The sequence below is a fragment of the Acromyrmex echinatior genome, chromosome 15, assembly GCF_024713525.1.
Source record: "Acromyrmex echinatior isolate Ae372 chromosome 15, ASM2471352v2, whole genome shotgun sequence".
NCBI lineage: Eukaryota > Metazoa > Arthropoda > Insecta > Hymenoptera > Formicidae > Acromyrmex > Acromyrmex echinatior.
The window spans coordinates 2746665-2769575 of NC_141866.1; the positions used below are offsets into that span (position 1 = coordinate 2746665).

General features: G+C 38.9%; 2 protein-coding genes across 5 annotated transcripts in view; one reads left to right on the forward strand and one right to left on the reverse strand.

Moving 5' to 3' along the window:
* The window catches only part of LOC105152920 (L-lactate dehydrogenase), a 171818-nt gene that overhangs the window by 74465 nt on the left and 74442 nt on the right, over positions 1 to 22911 (reverse strand). The gene's annotated exons all lie outside the window — the stretch shown is intronic.
* Positions 9607 to 22911, forward strand: part of LOC105152913 (uncharacterized) — an 86342-nt gene continuing 73037 nt past the window's right edge. Inside the window, exon 1 of the mRNA XM_011067464.2 lies at positions 9607 to 11573. Coding sequence (XP_011065766.1) covers positions 11511 to 11573 — 63 coding nt within the window. The 5' untranslated portion in view covers positions 9607 to 11510. The remainder of the gene's footprint in view (positions 11574 to 22911) is intronic.

The following is a 22911-nucleotide window of genomic DNA, read 5'->3' on the forward strand; positions in this document are numbered from 1 at the left end:
GTCACCCTGTCGAAGGATGGCCGACACACGCATTCGATATACCCGCAATTATTCCGCAAGACTGTATTCAACCATCACAATTACGCATCGTGATACTTGCCATCCGATAATTGGCGGACTTTTACTCGCAAAAATATGACTCGAGTTATTATTATTAACGACACGATTAAATTGCAAAAGAGTTTGCTACCGTGTAAGACGAGCGCACGATAAAGTGCTCTTTTTTTTTATTATCGGAGAAGATCAATGTCTTCTTTAAGCCGTGCATATGATTACATCGATTATTAAACGTGAACGAGAACAGTGTAGAACATGATATCATGTATAGGTGTAGGAATATAATGACAGATAATAAAACGGAAGCGTAATCTGTGTAAATATATATTAATTATAATACTGTGATAAGTGTGATTATGATAATAAACTTCGAATTAATTAGGAACAATTTTTAACTTTCAATAATTTATTGAAAATAGATTCTTAAGGAATATCGTAATCGCGGCAAAATTGTTTTTAACACTCTACTAATAAATGAGAAAGCTATATCATCTTTTTGAAATTAACTCCGAAACGTGTAGGAAGAAAGTAGCCGAGGCGTTAATCCCATGCTATACTCCGTTATTACCATAATGAAAATCGTACTCGAAACCGGACTCGCCATCTCCCACGTTGCACGTCGCGGCATTCTCCTCGATCTCGTCGTTGATAAAGGGATCATTTGAAACCACTGGGGGACGCCTCGCGATGCCGTAACGGCTGCCGGCGTGCCGTGCTATCGCCGATATCACAAAAGTGCAGAAAGGAAGAATATGAGAACGTCGTGGTGAACATGGAAAGGAGGCGGAGGTACGAGTACTGTAAGGGAAACGTAAAAAGACGGCGTAGCCGAGAACAGTAAGAAGCGGAACAAGAAAGGAAGGGAGGCCACCCTGCTCGCGAGGATTACCATAAACACTCCGCAGCTCACCCGCGTCGTACACGTACGTTAGTGCGCCACTAGCAAATACATGTGTAAATCTTGTGTTTCAAGTCTTATTCCGCCCTTTTGCCTCTTTCTCGCGGTCTCCTCCTTTCACCTGATCCCTCACCCCGTTCCTACGGTACGATCGAGTAAACTTCTTCGTGGCATTCTCTCTCGTACCCGTCGTCGTTGGAATCAGCAAAAAGGAGTTCCAACGCCGCAGTCGCGTGACTTTCATGCTCATCGAGCGTTCTCTTCTCTTTCCCTCCTTATCTTCCTCTTTCCCTAAAGCCCTTCGATCCATTCGGTCCAATACCGTATACGTCGACGTGAAATGTGTTCAAAAGCACTAGTCGATTATCTATTTACTTTGCTGATTACTTTTGTAATCCAACTTAAAGTAACAAGCATGTATGCTTATTTAATTGAATATTTGATAGATTTTCAATTTCAATCATTAAATAACAATGGGATACTCGAGAAATAAAATTTTAATAGTAAAGGAATTATAGATATTCCATAAATATTGTAAATGTAACAACACCAATCTCTGCAAATCTTTGCAATTAAACTTTGCAATTAAACTGTTTATGCACTCATCTGATTGACGTCAGAAAATTATACACGATAAAATTTCTTGCAAAATATATTAATAAGAAAATATATTTCGATAAAATAACGCTTACAATCGACTTGTAAAACGTTACGACCGAAAACTCTCCTTGTTTTCTCGCTTCTGAAATCACAATCATCTCATAGTAGTGTAATTGAGTGTAGGAGCCTTATAAATAAATTATTCGTTATCATTTAAAAACAATTCTCACAATCAACATTACAAGCATAACTTTTATGTATAATACAATAATATATGTATATCTTCAAGGAAGGAAAATTATAAATAAAATGTAAGTTTTAAAAAACAAAAAAATTTCTATTTGTAATTTGTAAGTAGCTAATAATTTATAATTTGAAAGTTTCAAGTTGGGTACCTAATTATAGTAACTATTTACAACCAAATGAATCATTCGAGTATCCCAAAGCGTCTGCGTTCAATATTTTATTACAGTAGGTACACCACTGCGTTACGGTTCTGCGCGATAAGTTTCCTAGATCTGGAGCAAACCATCAGTACGAATAACGCGTTCCACTGCTTCGATGTTTTTATAGATACGCCGTCTACTTCGCGGAATTCTGTAGAAATATTCACAGCAACGAAAGTGAAATAAATGCGACGGAGACTGTGATTAATATATAAATCAATTAATATAACACTTATCGTCCCGACTTCGATCCCAAGCAATTTATCGTATTCGTTCGCTAATCGTCGTCTCATTAACACCTCGGTTATCTCAAGGCAATATCGTATTGCCAATATTATAGTGAGTTGTTTGTTTGGTCTGTAAATCAACGCGCTTAATCTTACAGGGCGTGCTCGTACGCACCACGAAATCTACGGCGTTATCAAACTATAATCAGAGAAAAGAAACGTGCCTGTGTTATTAACCCGCGACTCTCGTTCTTTCGCTTCTGCGAACGGGACGTGTAGCAAACGTATCATCTTACGATTGGAATGCGTGTGGTGCCTTCATCATTATATTACCACCGTATAATTCCGTTGCGATCATTTGCAACTATGAAATGATAATTAGAATCTAGCGTGTTGCGATCAACTGTAAAGCCAGCAGGTACTGCCTTTCGTACATTACATGTCTATTTGCAAATAACTATATTACTCGGTATTGCTCGAGGAAAATCATAAATGTAATAAGTTTCTATTCACATATAACGTGCTTCAATATGATATGCTTATGTTAATCTGTATGACTAAATGGACAGTTTCAGTGCACTGATAAGCCTCGAGCCTGAAAAATGCTATCAATTACTTTTACAAATAAAATATTTGTGTGAAAGAGATAAAAAATTAAATTACATAGATGTGGCTTAAGTTATTTTCCATAGCAGGTGCTCGTAATCTTAATCGATCGCAGCAAGAAACGAAATCTTTCAGGAAGCGTACTAAAAACTAACCCAGTAACCTAATACACAATCTAAATAAACCAACGCAAGTCGATACACTTCTTCCTTTTTATTCCCGTACCCTTCTCTCTTCTCCGTTATTCCCTTTCGTGCTCGAACGTAAAAACCTGCTCATAGATAATGATTTAGCGGCGACCGTGATTCCTTGATGATTATTCTCGCGCTCGTAGCCACGATATATAGCGATAATGAAACACTTCGTGGACATAAACGTCTCCCAGTTAAATATGCACGATATTAACGTAACCAAAGATCCGGTGTGCACTGCGTGCGCTTTTTCTTGCGTGCGCAAATAAAATCTTCTTCGAGAGGTCGTGCTCCCCTGAGTGGACCCCGCTTTTTTCTCGTTCGCTCTTCTGCCTTTACGTTCGCGCAATCACGGCGAACTAATTAAAGTCAGTGGTCTCGATATCGAACCCGAAGTCGGGACCTTCGACCACAATCGAGATCGTCTACCCGTGGAGGGAATAGCGCCGACGATAAAGTATTGCGACCATTACCGAGCAGCAATGACTTATTGTAGGATAAGAAGTAACGTATGGTTACTTAAGGTAGTAATCATTCGCACATATGTTATAATTATCGTCGCGAGCGCGATTAATCATTACAGGACGATCAACCCGCTCACTGTAACTTTGTTGCGGTGTCGCCCAACCGGGCGTGTATTTCCTCATGAATTTACATGACTCGAGCAAGCATTCGAATCTCTAAGAATTGATTCGTAAGATCCCACCGTCGACGATCGATTACGATTATCCGATTGCTTCCCTCGTCTCTAATTCAGATATAATGACTCAATTGCCAGGTACGACGCTAATCGGGACTTTAATGCGTTTGCAAATACAAGATCAGAAAGTGAGAAAAATCTAGGAATCATTGATAATAAACGCAACGTCGACATAAATAAACATCGCGATACGATCAGACCATCCATTAATATCCAGTTCCGTTCGCCGCATTAATACACACATAATAATCACGTTCATACTTCACTCATTCGGCACCTTCGACATTTCCTCTTCGCATAATAAACGCACGTGTCGTGAAGAAGTCAACTCACCGTTCCGATAAGAACTCAAGTCCATTTAATTATTGCAACAAACGTCACAGTTCGTTTTGTCCTGCGATAGTAGAAAGAGAGATGCGCCTCGTAACTGATTGCGTAACCATTAGGATTATCATTATCCAATTCAACGAAGTCACTGCGTGAATGTATTTGTATGTCGGCGTTTATTTGGTTCTTGACCTTCGCTTGGATACGAGAGATAGAATGGTATACGATCTCCCAAGCTAGTGTGAAAGCAACGTAGAATGAATGTAGTAGCACAAGGCGCAAGAATATCGTCACTAATACACCGTTGCGAGACAGGCGCGTGCATGTACAGGACGCAACGGGAAGTGTCGGGAAGGATTATCCATATCCGCTCATTATGCTTCTGGATAGTCCGGATTCATAATTTAAACTCATATGTACATTCATATATACACATTTGGTCGGCACTTATCGAGTTTGACAAGACTATCGACATAGCGACCTTTTTTTTTAAATCTTGTCTTCAAATTAAGTTCTTTGTTTTACTCTCAAGAATGCAGTCCACGCGGCAGAGATCATATCATATTTTGGATCATATCATATCATTTCATATCTTGGAAATGTAGAAGATGACACGACACCCGGAATTAAACTTCATCAGCGACTGTGACGGGTGTTCTTTGTAGGCGTTTAATGACGGTATCGCGTTAGGCGTCACTTGACTCATGACGTTTGGTTTTCGTGGCGCGTACTAACGATTCGTTGTGACAACAAAGATATAATGTTTTTCACGGTTATTAAACACGTCCGGCGGCTTCGCACCGCAGGCACGCCTATTACATGGCAGCGAGATGGTGCGAGCAGTGCCTTAGGATATATTTTATAGAACCGGTGCTATAAAGGAGCGCCGATATAGCCAACTAGAGACCATTCCCTTCCGCATCCTGCTTTTTTTTAACCGTTGAAATTACGTGAAAAAGTGCTGGTAAAAGTTCTGCTTAGCTACCTAGAAAGCGATCTGATAATTTAGATTTACTCGAGAAAGAATGCGCTTACTCTTTCAACATATTATAATTCTTCTTACTATCCTTTCCATATTCAAAGATATCACGTTTAATCATCGATGTAAGATAACTTGATAAAATTAGATTACTTCCTTATTATTAATTGCTAATAAATTACTAATAGTGACACAATAAATTACTAATAGTGACAATATAGAATACAAGAGAATAATATCTAATAAATAAATCTTCTACTTAAATGGAATTTTCAATTTTTAGTCGGAAAAGTTAAATACGTATTAATATTTAAGAGAATCTTAAACGTTTTAGATTTGGCTGAATAATTGCGAATAAATACGAAAGATATTAAAAATATAGAATTGACCAACAACTGACGTCACATTCGCGCATTTTTCTATTATCGATGTTAGGCAGATATCTCACGATCTACACAAAATGTTGCAATAAATCTTTCGCAATGAGCGAATCACGTGCTCTAAATATTCTGCAACATCCAACAAGAAAAATTTCCTCAGCAGGAGGGGAGAAAAGATTACATAAAATCAGATCATTGAGAAATAGAAGAATATCGAACAATAGTGCGTTTCACAAGCGTTCGTAGTCGCATAATCAATTACGATCCGCCGTGTTGGCATCAGGCTATCGGTGTTTAAACTGCATCGAGATATTCAATCGACTAATCAAATGTGAATGCGATGAAATGCCACATATGAAACTCATATGTTAATCAATGACGATACTAACTGATAATTTTAATCGTTAGTCCATACCCTCAGTGAGTTTAATGCGTGCGAGACGCATGAATCATACAATTGTGCTTCACTGTTATACACAGAAGATTTCGTAATGTCATGGCGTCAGAAGATAATCCTACGAGAAATAGAGGATAAAGATAATCTAATTTGACATCAAAATTGAAAAGAAATAGAATGTTATGAAACCGCATTAAATGATGATGTAAAAGTAGTTTCATTACAATAAATATAATAATATAATTGTAACAATTTCATTAAATAACATTATATTTTAAATTAAAAGATAGAGAAAAAAGAATTTAATTATATAATTTATAATTCAGACGTTAATAATGTAATTTAGGAAAATATAAATTTATAAATTACATTAATTTATGAATTACAAATTATATAATCAGTTTTTGCTTTCTCTATCATTTAATTTATACCTTCTAGATTATATTAATTTAGAATTTATAATTTTTAAATTCGTACTTTTACACACGTAAAATCTCCATTAATATGTAAATCGTATATCATTAATTTTGCGTGACGATAATGGATGCTTACAATAAAATATCAAACTGCAAGGAATTATAACTTTCGATTAATGTCTGAGACTTTATCCACGTGCCACGTATTAAACAATAAAATTTTCTCGATCAATCAATTTCTATAATGACTCCGTTGTTTCGTTCACCAAAGAACACACACAATAAGTCTCATGTTGCATGCGGGACCATCGCACCTGCACACGATAATATTTGCGGGGAAGATACGAACACCGCGTGCAGCGATCGTTGGTTTTTCTCATGAGTCATCGCGAAATCCCCCCCCCCCCCATCATATTTTCGAACAACGAGCCGACAGTGTAAGCGTACACGCGTGTAAGCACACTTTTCTCTCTTTCTCTTTGTATCTCCCCTCACCTATCCTCATTTTTTTTCTCGCGTCCGCCGTACGTCCGCGTAACACACGCGGCGGCGAGCGTACCATGCTTACGTGTACGCAACAATAAACGTAACACGACGTGGATGGAACGCCATCCTCGCGTTACGCCGACGCAACCTGCGTGGAACTCGAACATTACCAAGCAATGCGGCCGTGGTAGGCCAAGTGTGGATATTGCGTACCCGCGCGTGCATGTACGCATCGCGTTCAGTATATCGTGTATATCGTTTCACGTATATACCGAACACTATACACACACACACACACACACACACACACACACACACACACGCAGCCGCGCGATGTGCTCTAAACGCGATGCACCGCCGCATGATCCTCCGTAACATTCTCTCGCGATGCACGTGTTGCAGTTGCATCGTTCAAGCGTTTTCTCCGTCGCGCTTACCATCGTCTCCCTTCGTCTGAATCTCATACGTGCGTACATAAGCAAACCTGTTGTTACCGCTCCTCCCCTACGTTATCTCTCTCACGCATCGGGCGCCGATTTTTATAGGCGAGGTGATTCACGAGGCAAGTTCATCAAGTCTCCTTCCCCGCCTTTTCCGCGGACGCATCATGCGCTTTCACGGGGATTAGAGGGACGCGGATGTTTCTCCTCTCACTTCTGTACTTCCTACATCTATCAGTGGCGTAAGCGAAGGGTGTTCGCACGATTTTGAAGCCTCTCTCATCGCGACGACCGTAAATCGCGTCGCGCGAAACCAAGCGAGAAAGCTGCTTCGGCTCCGCTATAAGAAGGACATACTTTAGGTACATTACACTCCATTCATGCGCACACTGAATATTATAACTGTATATTTGAGTTCAACTCGGAAGATCCAACAGCTTTACATTTATTTTGATACTCTTCCTCGATAGAGAAAAGAATTGGTCTGAGATTTATATACTGAAAAGGCTGAAGTATTTGCTAGATATAAATTTAGCTAGATATAAATCTAAAAATAGCTTTGTTGGATTGAGTTAAAATAATTATGAATAAGGTAGTTGCTAGAATATCAAAATTTTTTACAGCATTGTTCGTCATGTCTGAATTTTCTGCATAATTATTTTAGTAGTCCAACAAAATTATTTTCAGATTTGTATATATTTAAATATTTAGATACTTTAGCAAAATTGTTTTTTTTCGTGTATAAAAAAGAATTAAAAACTAGCATGAATATATGCGTCAAAAAATACAGGAAAGATTCGATATGGCTGATTTAATTTTCACTTGAATATTATTATAAAAATTTGACAATTCTTTTAAATTAGACGATTTCCATTGTTTTCAAAGTTCAATACAATTTTAAATGCCATCATAAAATGCATTGTTATTAAAAAAATATTGATAAAGATTTAAGCAAGTAAAGTACAGTGGCTTACAGAAATTAACAGTAGTTACTTTCGTTCTCACGTCATAAAACCGGAATTTATGAGTCGTATCTTCTTAAAACATGTCTCATAATATTTGAGGTCAAGCTTAGTCTCTGATTACACTGCCGCTTGACATATATCCTTTATTTAGTTCTTTATCAGCAACTCCTCCACCTCGTGCACTCTATCAGTATATAGCGTTTCCGCATGCGTATGTGTGTGCTCAATGATTTGAACACACTAGACTTTGTAACGCGAATGTACTTGGAAGCAAAAAGAGGAACTAGAGAGAAAGAGAGAGAGAAGCTGCGTCGTTATCTTTACGCCTAAATCGAACACAGATGAAATTCCGAGAGTCATACAAATGAATAACACTACAGGAACGTCCGCAGCTTCCTGCACCGTCGTTGTTGGCGTTCCGATCAGCGAGGACGATCAGCTGTTACGCGATCCACCCACCCACACATCCGCGCGCGCGACAAGATTCTGTCTCTAACATGATTCAACTGCAACCACGCAAATGGGCGTGTAAGAGGTAATCAGGACAGTTCTTCTTTTGAAGGTAATACCGACGACCGTTACGTTTCTTACGATCTTGATATGCTATTCCAGCTGTGACGGTATTACTGATGATATCATTTGTCCTTGTTGTCACCGGAGCACAAAATGAGTAATTTTACAAGCGACTTGCAGGAAGAAAAGGCTAATACGTGAAGACGTTAAGAGAATAAACCAGCGAATTAAGGCAAAAACTGACCGCGTATGTATAATCTTGTTTTTTCTTCGCATCTTTCTATTTTATTTCCAAAAAGACATCATTTCATTAAATTATAATTTTATATCAAGTTATAACAAGTGCAAATTATATTTATAATATATTCTTTGAAAATATTTAACTAATTTTTTCAAAAAGAATTTGTAAAACTTGTAGAATATATTTTAATGTTGAGTGTAAATTGCGCTTGATTAAGCGATGCGACTGCGTGCACAATATCGGGATGCGTAATGTGATAAATATCTGAAGACATACCTTTTATGGTGGTTACCGTAAAATAAGATGTAACACCTTTCAGTTGTAACTGTGCGAAAACATGGACAGTACTGTTTCGTAATGTTTATGATGACACGAAGCAGTTGGTGTGAATCGAAAAATATAAGTTCCTTTACTGTTGGTTTTAATGAGATAATTTATATGCGCAAAGCTGCATGATGTCAGAATAGAATTTGAAACTTAAATATTATCATAAAAGTATCGAGTCCTGCAGCGATGGAAATCAAATTATAGAGACCAAGAAATCGCGACCTACTTCTCGTATAGTACACTCATAAAATGTATCTACGTTGAACTTTTCGTGTCATTAAAGTTACAACAGAAAGACTCAATAAAAGAATATTACATCTTTAAAATAAGAAAATATCGAATGTTATAAATTTTAATGACAATTTTTTTTTAATTCGATTTCAATTTCTTTCTTAATAAATATGCCAAGTGCCAATAGTACTTTGCAATAGTAATGAATATTACAATTTTTCATATAAACAGATTACAAGAAATACACAAGTAAATTTATAAAACATATCATCTTATATCAAATTTACAAAATATATCATTTTATATGAAAGGTATTATTAAAGTATAACAAATTGTGGAAAATATTGAAAGATAATAAATGCTTTCTTCTCCCCTTTTTACAATGTTTCTATCTTTCGTTCTGTGGCCTTGCACGCGAACTAGCTATAAATGAGAGAATCATAATGAAATTAATGTATTATCCTTGCCCATCCCTAAACCGACTCGATCTCGATCAAGATCACTAGTCGAATTTATGAAGCACCCCACCCATCTTAATTCCCGGAGCAGCGGAACAACAGAAGCAACGGCAGCAACGAAGGGCCCATGGTCACCGTGTAATTCACGCGAGAGAAAACGTGCGCGCGAGCGATTTGATCGCATTCGGCGGACATTAAAGGCGAAAAGGTGAACGAAATAAAAAGTCTCAGAGTCGAGAGAGCGCACGAGTGAAAAGAATAAGGGCGCCGTGTGAGCCCTCCGGTAGCGTATAAACGTAGCGAGGCATAGAAGGGTCCGTGGCTGGGCGTTCTTTGAGATGGTTGATCGCTCCGCGGCGCGGAATCAATATTGTTGGATTGCTTCGATAACGCCTCGTAAATATAATAAAGCCCTCCAACCCCTCCCTATACCCCTGCCCCACGTAGGGTCTCGCGCAAGGCAGAGAACTGTTCAAGAAGAGATAATGGTCGGAGCCCTGGGCACCCAATGGGCCGGTTGGTGGGGACACGTTGGGCTAGGGCCCCACAACCCTCCATCACAACTCCTCGTCTCGCTCTACCAACGTCGTTCCTCACTCTTTCTCTCTTTCTCCCTCTCTCCTTGTCTGTTTTACTCCCTCTCCGTCTGCCTCACGATCCCTCACCACGACGCGTCACGGGCAGACCCGGCAGACCTGCCGGGCACCAGAAGAGTCGACTCAGTGAGTTTCAGCCCGAGCCGGTGAACGCTTGGCTCTCTCTTTCTCTCCCACGGTACGCTCGTCCGTATCGTCCATTCCCCGAGAACCGAGTCCGTGACGATCCCCGAAGACTAACTTCTTGGCGGCTGTGTGTGGTCCTTTTTTTCTTACCCGGTGGGGTTCTGTGCGGGCCGATAACAGGGACAACGCGAGTCATCTACGATTGTCGTTCGGGCGATAGCTTTTAGAGTGACTTATTCACGAAACTAAGTGAGACTGATTCCGATTTCGTGGTTCGCAGGCAGTAGTAGCCTTGTAGTCGGCAGAGTCGGATGGCTTGCGGGTGATTAAGATCGACGTAAGGTTCTTAAAACGCGACCCTAATTTCAACAACGAATGCCCTTGTAATCTTGGCCGGACTGTCATCCGCCGGTGGATCCCACCGAAAGCGCGTGTGGAGACTTCGACGACCGATACGGAGGATGTCACGCTCCGTGGACCACCCCGGCTGCCGCGGCCGTCGCCGTGTCGCGGTGGCGACGACCCTGCCGGCGATCTTGCGGTGAACATCTCGCGTGTGCGTGTATCCCTCATAATTCTGCCGTACCCCGACGTAGATATAGATAGAAGAGCGACGTGGTGTGACTCTCGGTGAGTGTCATTGGAGAGTCAATGAGGCTTCAGAGACGTGGAACGATCGCAGCGAGGCGCAGCCGACGTGATCTTCGCAGCGAGATTGACCGGTTTTTGCGAGTGATATTTGCGGAAGGAAGAAATCTCGATGTTGTTGTTCAATCAACCAGCGTGTGATTTATCCGAGGAAGAATATCACGTGAATATTGCGCGCACGTAGCGTGTTTTCTACGAGTGACAGTAAGCGTTTGATGTGCGTTGCCTCCTTATCTACGTTCTCGCACGACGCCCATGGAAATTTGTGCTAATCACGGATTAATGCATGTCGGAAATTGCAGCATGGAGGATATAAGTGTGAGTATTACGTGTTACTTCTGTTTTACGTCCGTAAAAGCGGAAATGGGCTTAAAAGCCTTTCCCGCCACTCTCATCCGTTGCGATAATTAATTGCACAATTTCGTTCGACATGATTCATGGTAATATCGACGCTTCGCGATACCGTAAACGCGAGGGTTGAAGTTCTATCAAACTTCGAATATATCACGAAAATACTGAAATACCAAGCATCTCGCTCATTCTTTGTATTTTCAAATATATAATTGCATATTCAAATACATTAAAATTACCGTTCAGATAATGCGAATATTTTATTGCCTATTATTACTTCATTTTCAGATCACTAGTATAGTTTTTGAAGAATTCTTTCGTTTTTATTTATATGGTCATGAGAGTTTAATAAATCTTAATTAAATCTCATTTAACTTTAACTAATTCACTTATCGAGATAAGAATGAGAACCGAGATAAGAACGATCGACGAACAGAAAAGGAATAACACGCGATATGCATTCTAATATAAATTCATGTCGAGCTATCGCTCGTCTTTACCACGCCAAAGGCGCCGTAGTAAAAATCGCAAAACAACGAACTGAAGTATGAGAAACGAGTTCGTCTACTTCGCCAAAAGTATCCCGAGATGGATCACCGTCGACGCGGCTGACAGCCGGTGTATTAAGGCAGCGACAGACAAATTTCCGCCGGCCGGAGCGCAAAAAACGGCCTTCTCGCGGAGACGAGGATGGATTTGGTCGCTCGATGCACCTCCGTTGATTAGTCTCGGGAGACACGGTAGCCGGTGCTGGATCCCCATCGTTCGGAGGCCGCGTGTAGTACACACGCGTGCCTCGCGTGCACGCGAAGACGATGCGCCGAGCGCGCGAATGGCGTCGAACGGCGAGCTTATTAGTTCGCATTGGCCGACTCTCACGGCGTCTACCATACGGGACAATGCGCGGGGATTGCACATTGTTGTTTATATTTACGCGTCGCGGCATAAATCTTCGTTTAAGTCGCATTCAGCCGGCGTACGCTGAGAGCATGGCCGCGCACACATTCGCACACGGCCGGCTGCGAACGCGAACGCGCGCGTATGGTTCGTCACGGATAACGCGCGGTCTTCATTAAACTTAACTTCTTTGCGTGCCGACCGGCCATTAAGGACGCAGGACCGGCCTACGACTAATTTGTACTGTAAATGAGATCTCGAGGATCGTTACTCGCGTGAAACAACGTCGTTCTAACGGTCGCAGCCCGCTGCTACGTGATTATCGCTTTTGGTTGATGAATGAGTGAATTGCTAAACACTATTTGACGTTTATTTTTATCATCTTTTCTTTTACAACTTGTTTCCGTAATGTTTGAGCAAGTGCGACATAATTGATTTATCAACTTTTGTAAAATTTATCAGTCTACACGAGATCAAGTTTTAAGATTGCTTTGGAACTTGAAAATAACGTAGAATGTATTATATATGTTTATAAAAAAATTGACAATATACTGCACAATGGAAAGTAAATTTTTTAATCAAAAACTGATGTATATCTGTAATTATTTTTCATCAAATGTTTTCACGTTTTTTTTTTTAAATAAATAGTAATATTTTAACAGACTGAATAATTTAATAATAATTAGAACGAACGGTGTATAATAATTATTAATTTAATTTATCGATCTATACATGTGATCATATTTGTTAGCGTTGCAAAAAGTTCATGATGATGAACTGCATCGAATAATATAAGTAAGTCCTAGCGAAACAATGTTTGAATTGCTTAATATTAGCAAACGTTGATATTGTGTACATAATATAACGTGTTTTATCCAGTTTAGTATTCAACGTATTAACGAAGCACAACCACACTTTCGACCGAGACAATGGTCCTCCCTATCACCGTATCTCGGTATAGCGAATAATGCTTCCGAGATTAAGACATTATTTGCGAGATACACTTACATCACGTGGCATTCTGTGTATAGCAATGACGGCGTACCGCTTTCGGGATTGTCTATGCGTGCGCGAAAGAGAGAGACGGGCTGTGATGACTACCTTCGGTTTGCGTTCCCTCTGAAGCAATTTTCACCGACTAACTGACCTACCTGTTTATACGTGCCGCGATCAAGACCGCCCATCCTCCGAGCATTTATATCGCTGTAGCGGCCGAGAAGTACGGACGTACGTAATATTTTGCCTAGGCACGAGCATCGCTCGGGATATACGGCTATCGGTAAATTATGGCCATTAAATTATGAATATAGCGGCGTGCGCGTTTTACGAGAATTATTTTGCCATGTAAAGGGGAATTTATTCTCCGTGCGAACATTAATTCTTCTTGCGAGTAATGGCACGGTGAAGTGCAGAGATGCGGACCTAGCGTGAATCGATCGTGGATCGAAATCACGCCGTAACGTCAGCGGGCACACGTAAGTCCACATTTTTCGATGCGATTGACAGACGCGGTTTCAATGCAGGTAATTTACGCCGTTAAATCGGCTCATCTATTATTATCAATGAAAGAATACGCGTTTGAAGAGGCGGAGACGCGATCGTAATCGCCTCGTTAAAAGTTTACGATTATGTAACTTTATAGCATATTGAATTAAGAATGTGACATAAATGGCCAATAATACATGCTGATTATAAACTATCGTAATGTCAGCAATCCTGGCGTACCGCAGATAACAATGACACGAACATAATCGAATGACTCTTTAACAAAATAGTGATAGAAAAATTCGATGCTGTAGCTTTTTCTCCAAAGTAACATAAATTGCAAATACATTAATGAGATTCTACCGATGATATTCGCAACTTCAAAACAGGATACGGCTATTAAAATATCGTTAAATGGCAGATGCGTTCTTGGAGATTGACATATTTGAGATCTATCAACGCTATGCTTTAAACAGTTAGACGATTCTACCACAACCGGTTACTTGACTCTATACACCACGTAATCTTCTCGTTTTTCCCGAAGAAAATTGTGGCGTATCGTATGGCTTCGATTACCTGCTGCCTATACAAACACCTTAGAGTGTACATACATGAGCCCTTAGGATGATGCCCGAAGATGGATAGTCATGGAGAATCTGATACAAATACATAAATTCTTAGCTATATACGATTATGTCTTCCCTCTACCTTTCTGAAGTACATCTTTTTCTCTGAGCTCACAAACAACATTCCACTCTAATTAAGAGTCTCCAATAAAAAATGAATGGAGCTAACAAAACGATACAGACGCTTGTATAGATAAAAAAAATAGATTTGTTTTTCTAATAGAGTCATCTTTTTGAAACGTCTATAAATCGAGAAATAAAAATGGGCATATTACTGTATTTTGAATTCCAAGCGTCTTAGCATTTTGTCATAATGCCACAGCTTCTTTCTTCTTGTTCTCTTCACCTCCGTGTCTCGCCACATTCGGAATTCAGGCAGGGAGAAAGAGAGAGGCCCTCTCACGATTATCAAAGGGGAGGAGTCGGTGGCGCGAGGAAACAGCGTCAGCGGTCTTCGCGCCAGATAAATCTACGTCGCGATCTGCGTTCAAGAACGTCGTTATCTGCGTGTGTGTACGCGCGCTCGCACCTGCAGGCTTCGCATGTGCGTGCCCGATTGTACAGGAGCGAGCTATCGTCCATCGCGATGGAGGTTTCCGAAGGTACGTCGGACTTAACGATCAGAAGAGGAGTATGGACTAGCTGTTACTGATATCGCCCTAACTCGAGTTTTGTTTTTCACGGCGAAATGAGTTGATGAATTATGGCAATGTTTATAATGTGGGCCTATTCCGCTGGAGGAAGAGATGATATTTTATCCAGATGAGAGAGAGAGAGAGAGAGAGAGAGAGAGAGAGAGAGAATCTAGTGGCCGATATCAACTAACTCGTATTTGAGTGTTACAATTATAGTGAATACAAATTTTACGTTGTGTGCATGAAAGAAACGAAAGCAATATTTCATGACTGAATGCATGATACTATAATTGTCCTCCCTATCGGGGGGAGGGAGGGGGGAAATCACTAATCACAAGTTATTGTTTAAAAATAACGTATATATTATAGATGCAAGATACTATCTTTTCATAGCATTTCGATATGAAAAGAACGATTTTGCTAAAGTATCTAAAAATTTAGCCAGTAACATACTTCAAAATAATGTCGTTAAACCATCAAAATAATTATGTAGGAAACTTAAAAATGATGGACAATGCTGCAAAAAATTTTGACATTTTAGCAACTAGCTTGTTCGTCCTCCATTATTATTTCAAACAAGGTTATTTTCAGATGTGCTATATTTAGTCAAATTTTTAGATACTTCAGTAAAACCGTTCTTTCCGAGAACGGATAGATGACTATTCTATTGACACATATAGGTTACAGCAGCGAAAGTAGAAATACGAGTGATGTAGAAGTCGCTTTCGTCGGGAGTAGCTTTCATAAATAATGTATTTTCTGACACAGATGCGTAATCGATGCACCTGTGTACGCGCAAAACTCGTTGCGCGGTTTACCTACTCCTGTCATCCGATTCGATTACCGTAAGAACCGGATTTCTGCATGATTGTCGAGAAATATGTATGTATGCCGACAAGGTGACTTTTGCGTCGAGTTGACACACTAGTAAATCAACGAGTCGGAAACTCAACCGGGTACCTACCCTACCGCTTTCCGTAGTCTATCGTTGGACGAGTACACGAATCACCTGCTTATCTAATACCGTCAAGACTACGTGACTACATGTTCTTGAGAGCACGCATATCGCATCTCATTACGGTCGTTGAGGTCTTGCAAATTGCAAGACTGTTTCTCGCGTTAGTGGATTTTACAATTCAAAAATAAAAGTACTGCTTACTCAGAAGCTTACAAAGCGAACGTGTCGCGTGCTTTCTGAAATATTTTAAAATAAATGATAAGAATTTATTTTAAACCGCATATGTGAGAAACACGATACTAAAAATTAAATGCCTGCGGTCAGAAACTGGATCTTTAGTGCTTAAGGCTCCTGAGTAGTCATTTCAGCCATTAAATCATGACGTTATAAGCGAGAAATGACACGTTAATTTTTCTTGCATACCATTCGTAATAAATAAAGAGAATTTGGATGAAACGAAATGATGAGATCACTTTGAAAAAATTATTAGGTGTTGGAATTAATTCGTAGCGTTTTACAAGTGATGGGAAGTACTTTCATTAATGTATTTTTTAATGCTCATGTGAAATAAATAACATTCTTTCATTAAAAAACGCTACGAATTAATTCCAACACCTAATATTTGTACGAGTACTCTCCTTATCTCCCCTGATAGTCAGTAAAGATAAAGAATCGAAAAAAGCTCGTGAAAATAGATTACGCATGCACATTGACTAAAAACTAGTAAGCGCACTTTACGTGCTATTTACTGACTGTCAAGGGAAATAAGGATAATTTTCGTCCACTTTTACAAGTGTTTTAAAGCGATCTCATCATTTCATTTTATCCAAATTCTCTTTATTTACGAAACGTTTTTATTATGTAGTCTTTATTTGAAATATATTTTAATCTAAGATCTGAATGTGCTCGTTACTGGTCATTTATTACACACACATATATATATATATATTGTTTTGCTGTGCAACTTTCGAGCATTATATTTTATTTATTATTGTTAAATTACTATAATAATATCACGAAATAAAAGACGCACAGTTTCTCTGCGACGGTGTCAATCATAAAACACTGTCCTCGTTCGATACTTTTCACACATCTGTTGTTTTCCTACAAACACTGAATACCACATCGAACGGAAGCCTGCGAACCGTAGACATATTTCATCCTCGTGCCACGCTTGCAAGACGTTTTTACGTTGTCAGCTGCTGCGTTTTCCTGTTAGTAGGCGGAGCGATGTCTAGTTTGGGAAACTATCGACACTGCGGGAGAGACAGGGACAATGAAAAGTGAGTCATCGGTAAAATGTGCGACTCGACCCGACGTGTACTCAAGTTTCCTCCCTCGGGGACTCCAGCTAATTGGCAGTTACTTTCCATCCCGAAGTCTACTGGCGTTGGCGTTATACGCAGTAGGCGCGCATGCATATGTATGCATCGCGACGTAGCTTCCCTGGAAATTCTTGGTACGCGGATTTACGCGATAGGATGCCCCTGCGACCCTAGGTTAGCAACGACGAGAAAGGCGAAGCACGGCGCGAGAGACCTTGTTCTGGGTTCTTAACAGCGGGATACTGTTCGACGGGGAGAGTAGGAACGGCAAAGTATTTACAGTTTACACCCCATTCGTTGCGTAAATGATCGCGAGTGCTTAGGTCTTACCGAGGACGAAAATTATCCTGCGTTTAAGACCGTAAGTTTATGCAGCGTAGAACGTACGACATAACGAAGGCATACCGTATTTTGAAATTACTTTCAACGGTAAGTGCATAACAGTAATAAAATTGTGTTACTATTAGACTCCGTTTTGAAGTAATATAAGAAAGTATCAAATTTATCCAGACTTCATTTTTTTTTAAATAATCAAAGAAGGTCAAAGCGAGTATCTAATATTTTTGTGTTAATTTTTATAAACTTTGATTTAAGCAAATTGAATATAACCTTCTTGTTCTGGATAATATCTGCTTACGTTACTTCAAAGCAAAGTACAATAATAACATACATAATTTTATTATTTGTGTTAATATTCGCTTATTTGTATTGAACATTTCACATCAATTTTCATTTACCACTGTTTACCCAGACTAAATTAATATACCGAAGTTAGAAGAAACATAAACTAGCGTATTTATTTAAACTGTCATTTCAATATCGTTAATCGAATGGTATGTAACCAATCACTCGTCGGCACTTATAAAACTGACAGGATCGTAAACATTAGGCGCGAGCAATAAATTTTACAAACGCGCTGCATATTCATATCCATCACACAGTACCGTTCGAAATTCTTTACGCGCGGTTGATGGCGCTACACGGTTGCTGATCATCGCAAAAAGAATATCCCTAAAGACGAATCCGGAGGCAAGAAGTCTCATTACCTTCTTCTCGAAATTTATCTTCCTCGTACGAGACAGCGCGGTCGACACGGCTGGATCGTCCGGCGTATTACGCGCGAATACTTATTCGCGTCATTATCGGTACTTAATCATCGGCGGAAAAACAGCTATGCCGCGCCTTTTGCCCACCTCGACGATGGCAATCGCAGGTGACTTTACTGTATCCAGTCTCGCCGACTGGAAACGCACCGTTTATCGAAACCCTCTCAAGAATTCGACATCGAGTATCTCTCGTACCTTAATTAGAAGGATCCACTGCGCGTTCGAGCGACACGAGGAAAGGACGAGCTAGCGAAAGGGTACTATCCAGGATTCTCTCTCTCTTTCTTTCTCTTCACCCTCTCTTTATCTCACAGAAGGCGAGATGCGCAGCGAATCATGCATTATGTATAATGCGGACATACACCCAGGTACCGAACGCCTAGGTATATTTCCTTGACTCAAGTAACGCGCCGCGAAACGTCGGTACCTGTATTTATAGAGGTACGCAAATTGGCTGCAACCGCCACGTCGAAGCAACGCAAATGCCTCGTCGGCGCGGAATATGCAAGCCATCGTCGTGAAATCGGCTTGCTGCACTCTTGCATCTCCCATGGCGTCTTGGCCGAATAATTATAATTGTTAATCGCGGATCGTTGAGAGTGCGTGAACAAGAGAATCGTAGAAGCGCTAATCTCGACGTTACATTTATGATTTTCCCTCCGATATCATGTTCAATTAATTAATTATTAAAAAGCATTTAGTATTACGAGCTTTCCGATTAGATTAATTTTATATCTCTCTTATTCTATTTCTCGAGGAATGATGTATCTCTATTTTCTAGAAAAAAGTAAAATATTGATATTATATGATTTCAGAAATACCAATAATTGACAATTTTGTTAGCCATAATATATCAGAAAAAGTTCAAATTTAACAAGTGAAATTTACAAACTTTACTTATATAATTTATAAATCAAATTAATGATAGATGTATATTTTAATAAATACTTGACGATTGAACAATGAGAATTAAATATTTTTTAAATGATCAATAACTAAATATGTTAATATGTTTAAACTAAAAGCATTCTCGAGAGACATTGATGTTATAATTATTTCTATTATATACATGCATTAATAGCAGTTAATCTCTTATCGAAGATATTATATTATATAGACAAGATATTATATTATCGCATATAATGTAATTATATACATGCATCATGTGTATTGCGTGTATTTAAAAATTAGTATTTACACATTAATTTGTACGTAACGTCACGCGAGGTAAAGTCATAATATACCCTGGCGCCAAAGAAATATTAACTGGATTTTAAATTGGGCGAATGAAACAAGGTTGAATAATTTCGCAACATGTATCGCGTGTTACAATGCAACAGTGCCGGACCAAAAAGAAGAGAAAGCATGTTCATGTTCTCGTTTCTTCCATCAGAAAAATATAGCCATTCGAATACCTTGCACGAAAAGTTCTTATAATCAACAGGTCATTTATACTTCAGTCTTCAGTAATAATCCATTTATGGAAATTTTTTCATTCAGAGACTATGTATGTAATAAAGATAAAGAAAACTTTTATGCATGACACGACGTTCTATCTGATACGCAATTTCATCGGTCGTGTTTTCCGGTGGGCGACTCTTCTTGCAATATAAATTCTTTATATAAATGAATATATCGAATTCTGTTTATAGCAACTCTTCTGTTATTGTCATCCCACAAAATAGCATTGATGTACCATTGAAAGTTAACTGTTTATAGTAAGCGCGAATTATTATCGTGAACACAAACGGTGATAAATTTACGGAAGATTTGGGAAAAATTGCGAAATAGGACTCCATTGTTATTGTTTCACTGCGGGCGAAACTTGCTTCAGTCTATTCAGTCTATTCAGCTAGCAGAGTAATAATTTCTCACGCATTGAGTAACATCCGTGAATATTCACTGCGTACTTGAGTGTTTCTCACATGGTGATGTTTCATTGTATCTCTGGCAACACATATGTATAATAAACACATTTGAATGCATCGCGTATGTAGATAATGTAATGGTACGAAATACGAAAGCAAAGCGGCAATGTGCGGTTTGCTATCTAATTATATAATAATAATATGATTTATTATCATATGAATGTTATTATTATAAAGCATTTTGTATAATGTAACATTTTCGCGCTATATAAATAAATTTATGTAAAAAATAGTTTGAATAATATATTTTTCATTATCTCTAAAAATATCTATTGTAATTAAAAACAATTGTGAACATCGATATAAAACTAGAAACATCATTATTATAGAGTTAAAAAATCTATTATTCACACGAAAGGGATAGTGTTGATGTATCTAAAAGTTTAACTATTAGATACAGATTTAAAAATAATTATATAGGATGCTCAAATTATGGGGTTGCAAGAATGCAAGAATGCATGTTAAAATTTTTTGCAACATTGCCCATCATGCCTGAGATTCTTGTGTAATTTGATGATTCAACAAAAATACTTTCAGATCTGTATCAACACTCAGAAAAAAATTGTTCACTTAACTAAATTATTTTAGTTCGTCTTTGTTTCTTTCGTTGAGAGAATATATGTATTTATAAATATAATATATTAATACATATCATCGAAAGAAAAGAAGATATACTAAAGATATACTAAATTAATTTAATCAAATGAACAATTTCTTTGTATTTAAACTTTTACGTATTTCAGCAAAATTATTTTCTACGTTCTTAACTGAATAAATTTTATATTTTACTTGTTTATATTTCCTTTTATTTAATACGACATTGCCTTGTTTCCGATAAAGTGTTGATAAAGGTAATACTGAAGTGACGATTAATTAGCAATCTATCGCAAATCATACCATGACGTTATCAGATATCCAATTTTCCATCGACAATTCCGCATCACTCAATCAAGTCTACATGTTCAGGACGTACACGCACTAGATTGAGTGCAACATGCAAGGCGATACTCGTCAAGGTTAAACGTTAATTGACCGTCGCGAGCACGATATGCGATCGGCATCAAAACGACGCGGAATTATTAGCTGTATCGAGTATAAAATTAAGACGTAGACTGAGCTCACTCTCTTTTCTCCCTTTCTCCCTTTCTCCCTTCTCTTTCTTTCATTCTCTTTCTTTGCTGTAATTCTCGGTACACGCGTAACCCTGTATTAGGGCCGTTACGTGCATAAATTCTCTTTCTCTCTTTCTCTCATAATCGATATACGACTCGCCGAAGTCGGCAGACCCTGAAGTCACGGTAAGCACGCGGCATAAATAAGAAGTAACTTCGCTTTCCCGCCCCTCCAACTTGATTCGCTTCCCCGCCCTTTCCTCTCGCACACGTACGTACGCTCGTAGATACGCGAACTTCGTGATTCAACCCTTGCCTCACCATCGTGACGATAAATGCTCTGGCAAAGACCCTGCCCTTTACTTCGTTAACCTCTGGCACAAGTATTAGCTGAGGCGAGCAAGTAAGACGCAACGGAGACGATAACTATGTCGTCAACGTAGAATATTTCTATGTTTTAAACATGTTTTACACACTAATACGTGTACAAAGTTATATAAACTGATTATAAATTATTATAAATGCACAACACTTCTACGCTTTGATTGTAATACAGTAAAAAATTAGTAATCGTATTCAAAATTATTATCGATTGAAAGATTCCGAATCAGTTTATATTGACACACTGTCTTGATAGACATAGATTAGGTAGCACACCAACGTAAGCAGAATCAGGTCCCAATGTATGAAGGATTAGCTCTTTATATGCTAATTTATTGTTCTAATCTAGATTCTATTGCTGTAATTGTTTATCAAAAAATCGTTTTAATCTAACTGTAATTGAAAAACTTATATAAACTAGTGTATATTCAAAGCACATAATTAGCACAAAATTACAATATAAATGTTTTTGAGATACTACACGGTACAGGATTAAAAGTGTAACTTTAGCCTCATTCGAACAAGCAATTTAAGACACGTTCTGTCAAGAAATTATCGATAAGAAGCAGAAACGCATTCTTTACGCATCTGAAATCGCCGAGCATTTTATGATCACGATGATACAAGAAATATCCCACCAGCACATCCAGAGTCCGCTTTGGAGTCGTGGAGTCGCCCCACAAAGTTAGATTTTTCTCCACCATAAGTACGTCGTATACGATAGTTGCGTGGCTCGCGGCATCAATCAGGAGAGAAAGAGGAAAACTGCACGGCACTCCACGGTCGTATCGCGAAGCCGCAGAGCGCTGCACTCAGCACTGGCTTGGTGGCCGCAGGGTGGCCGGGTGTTCC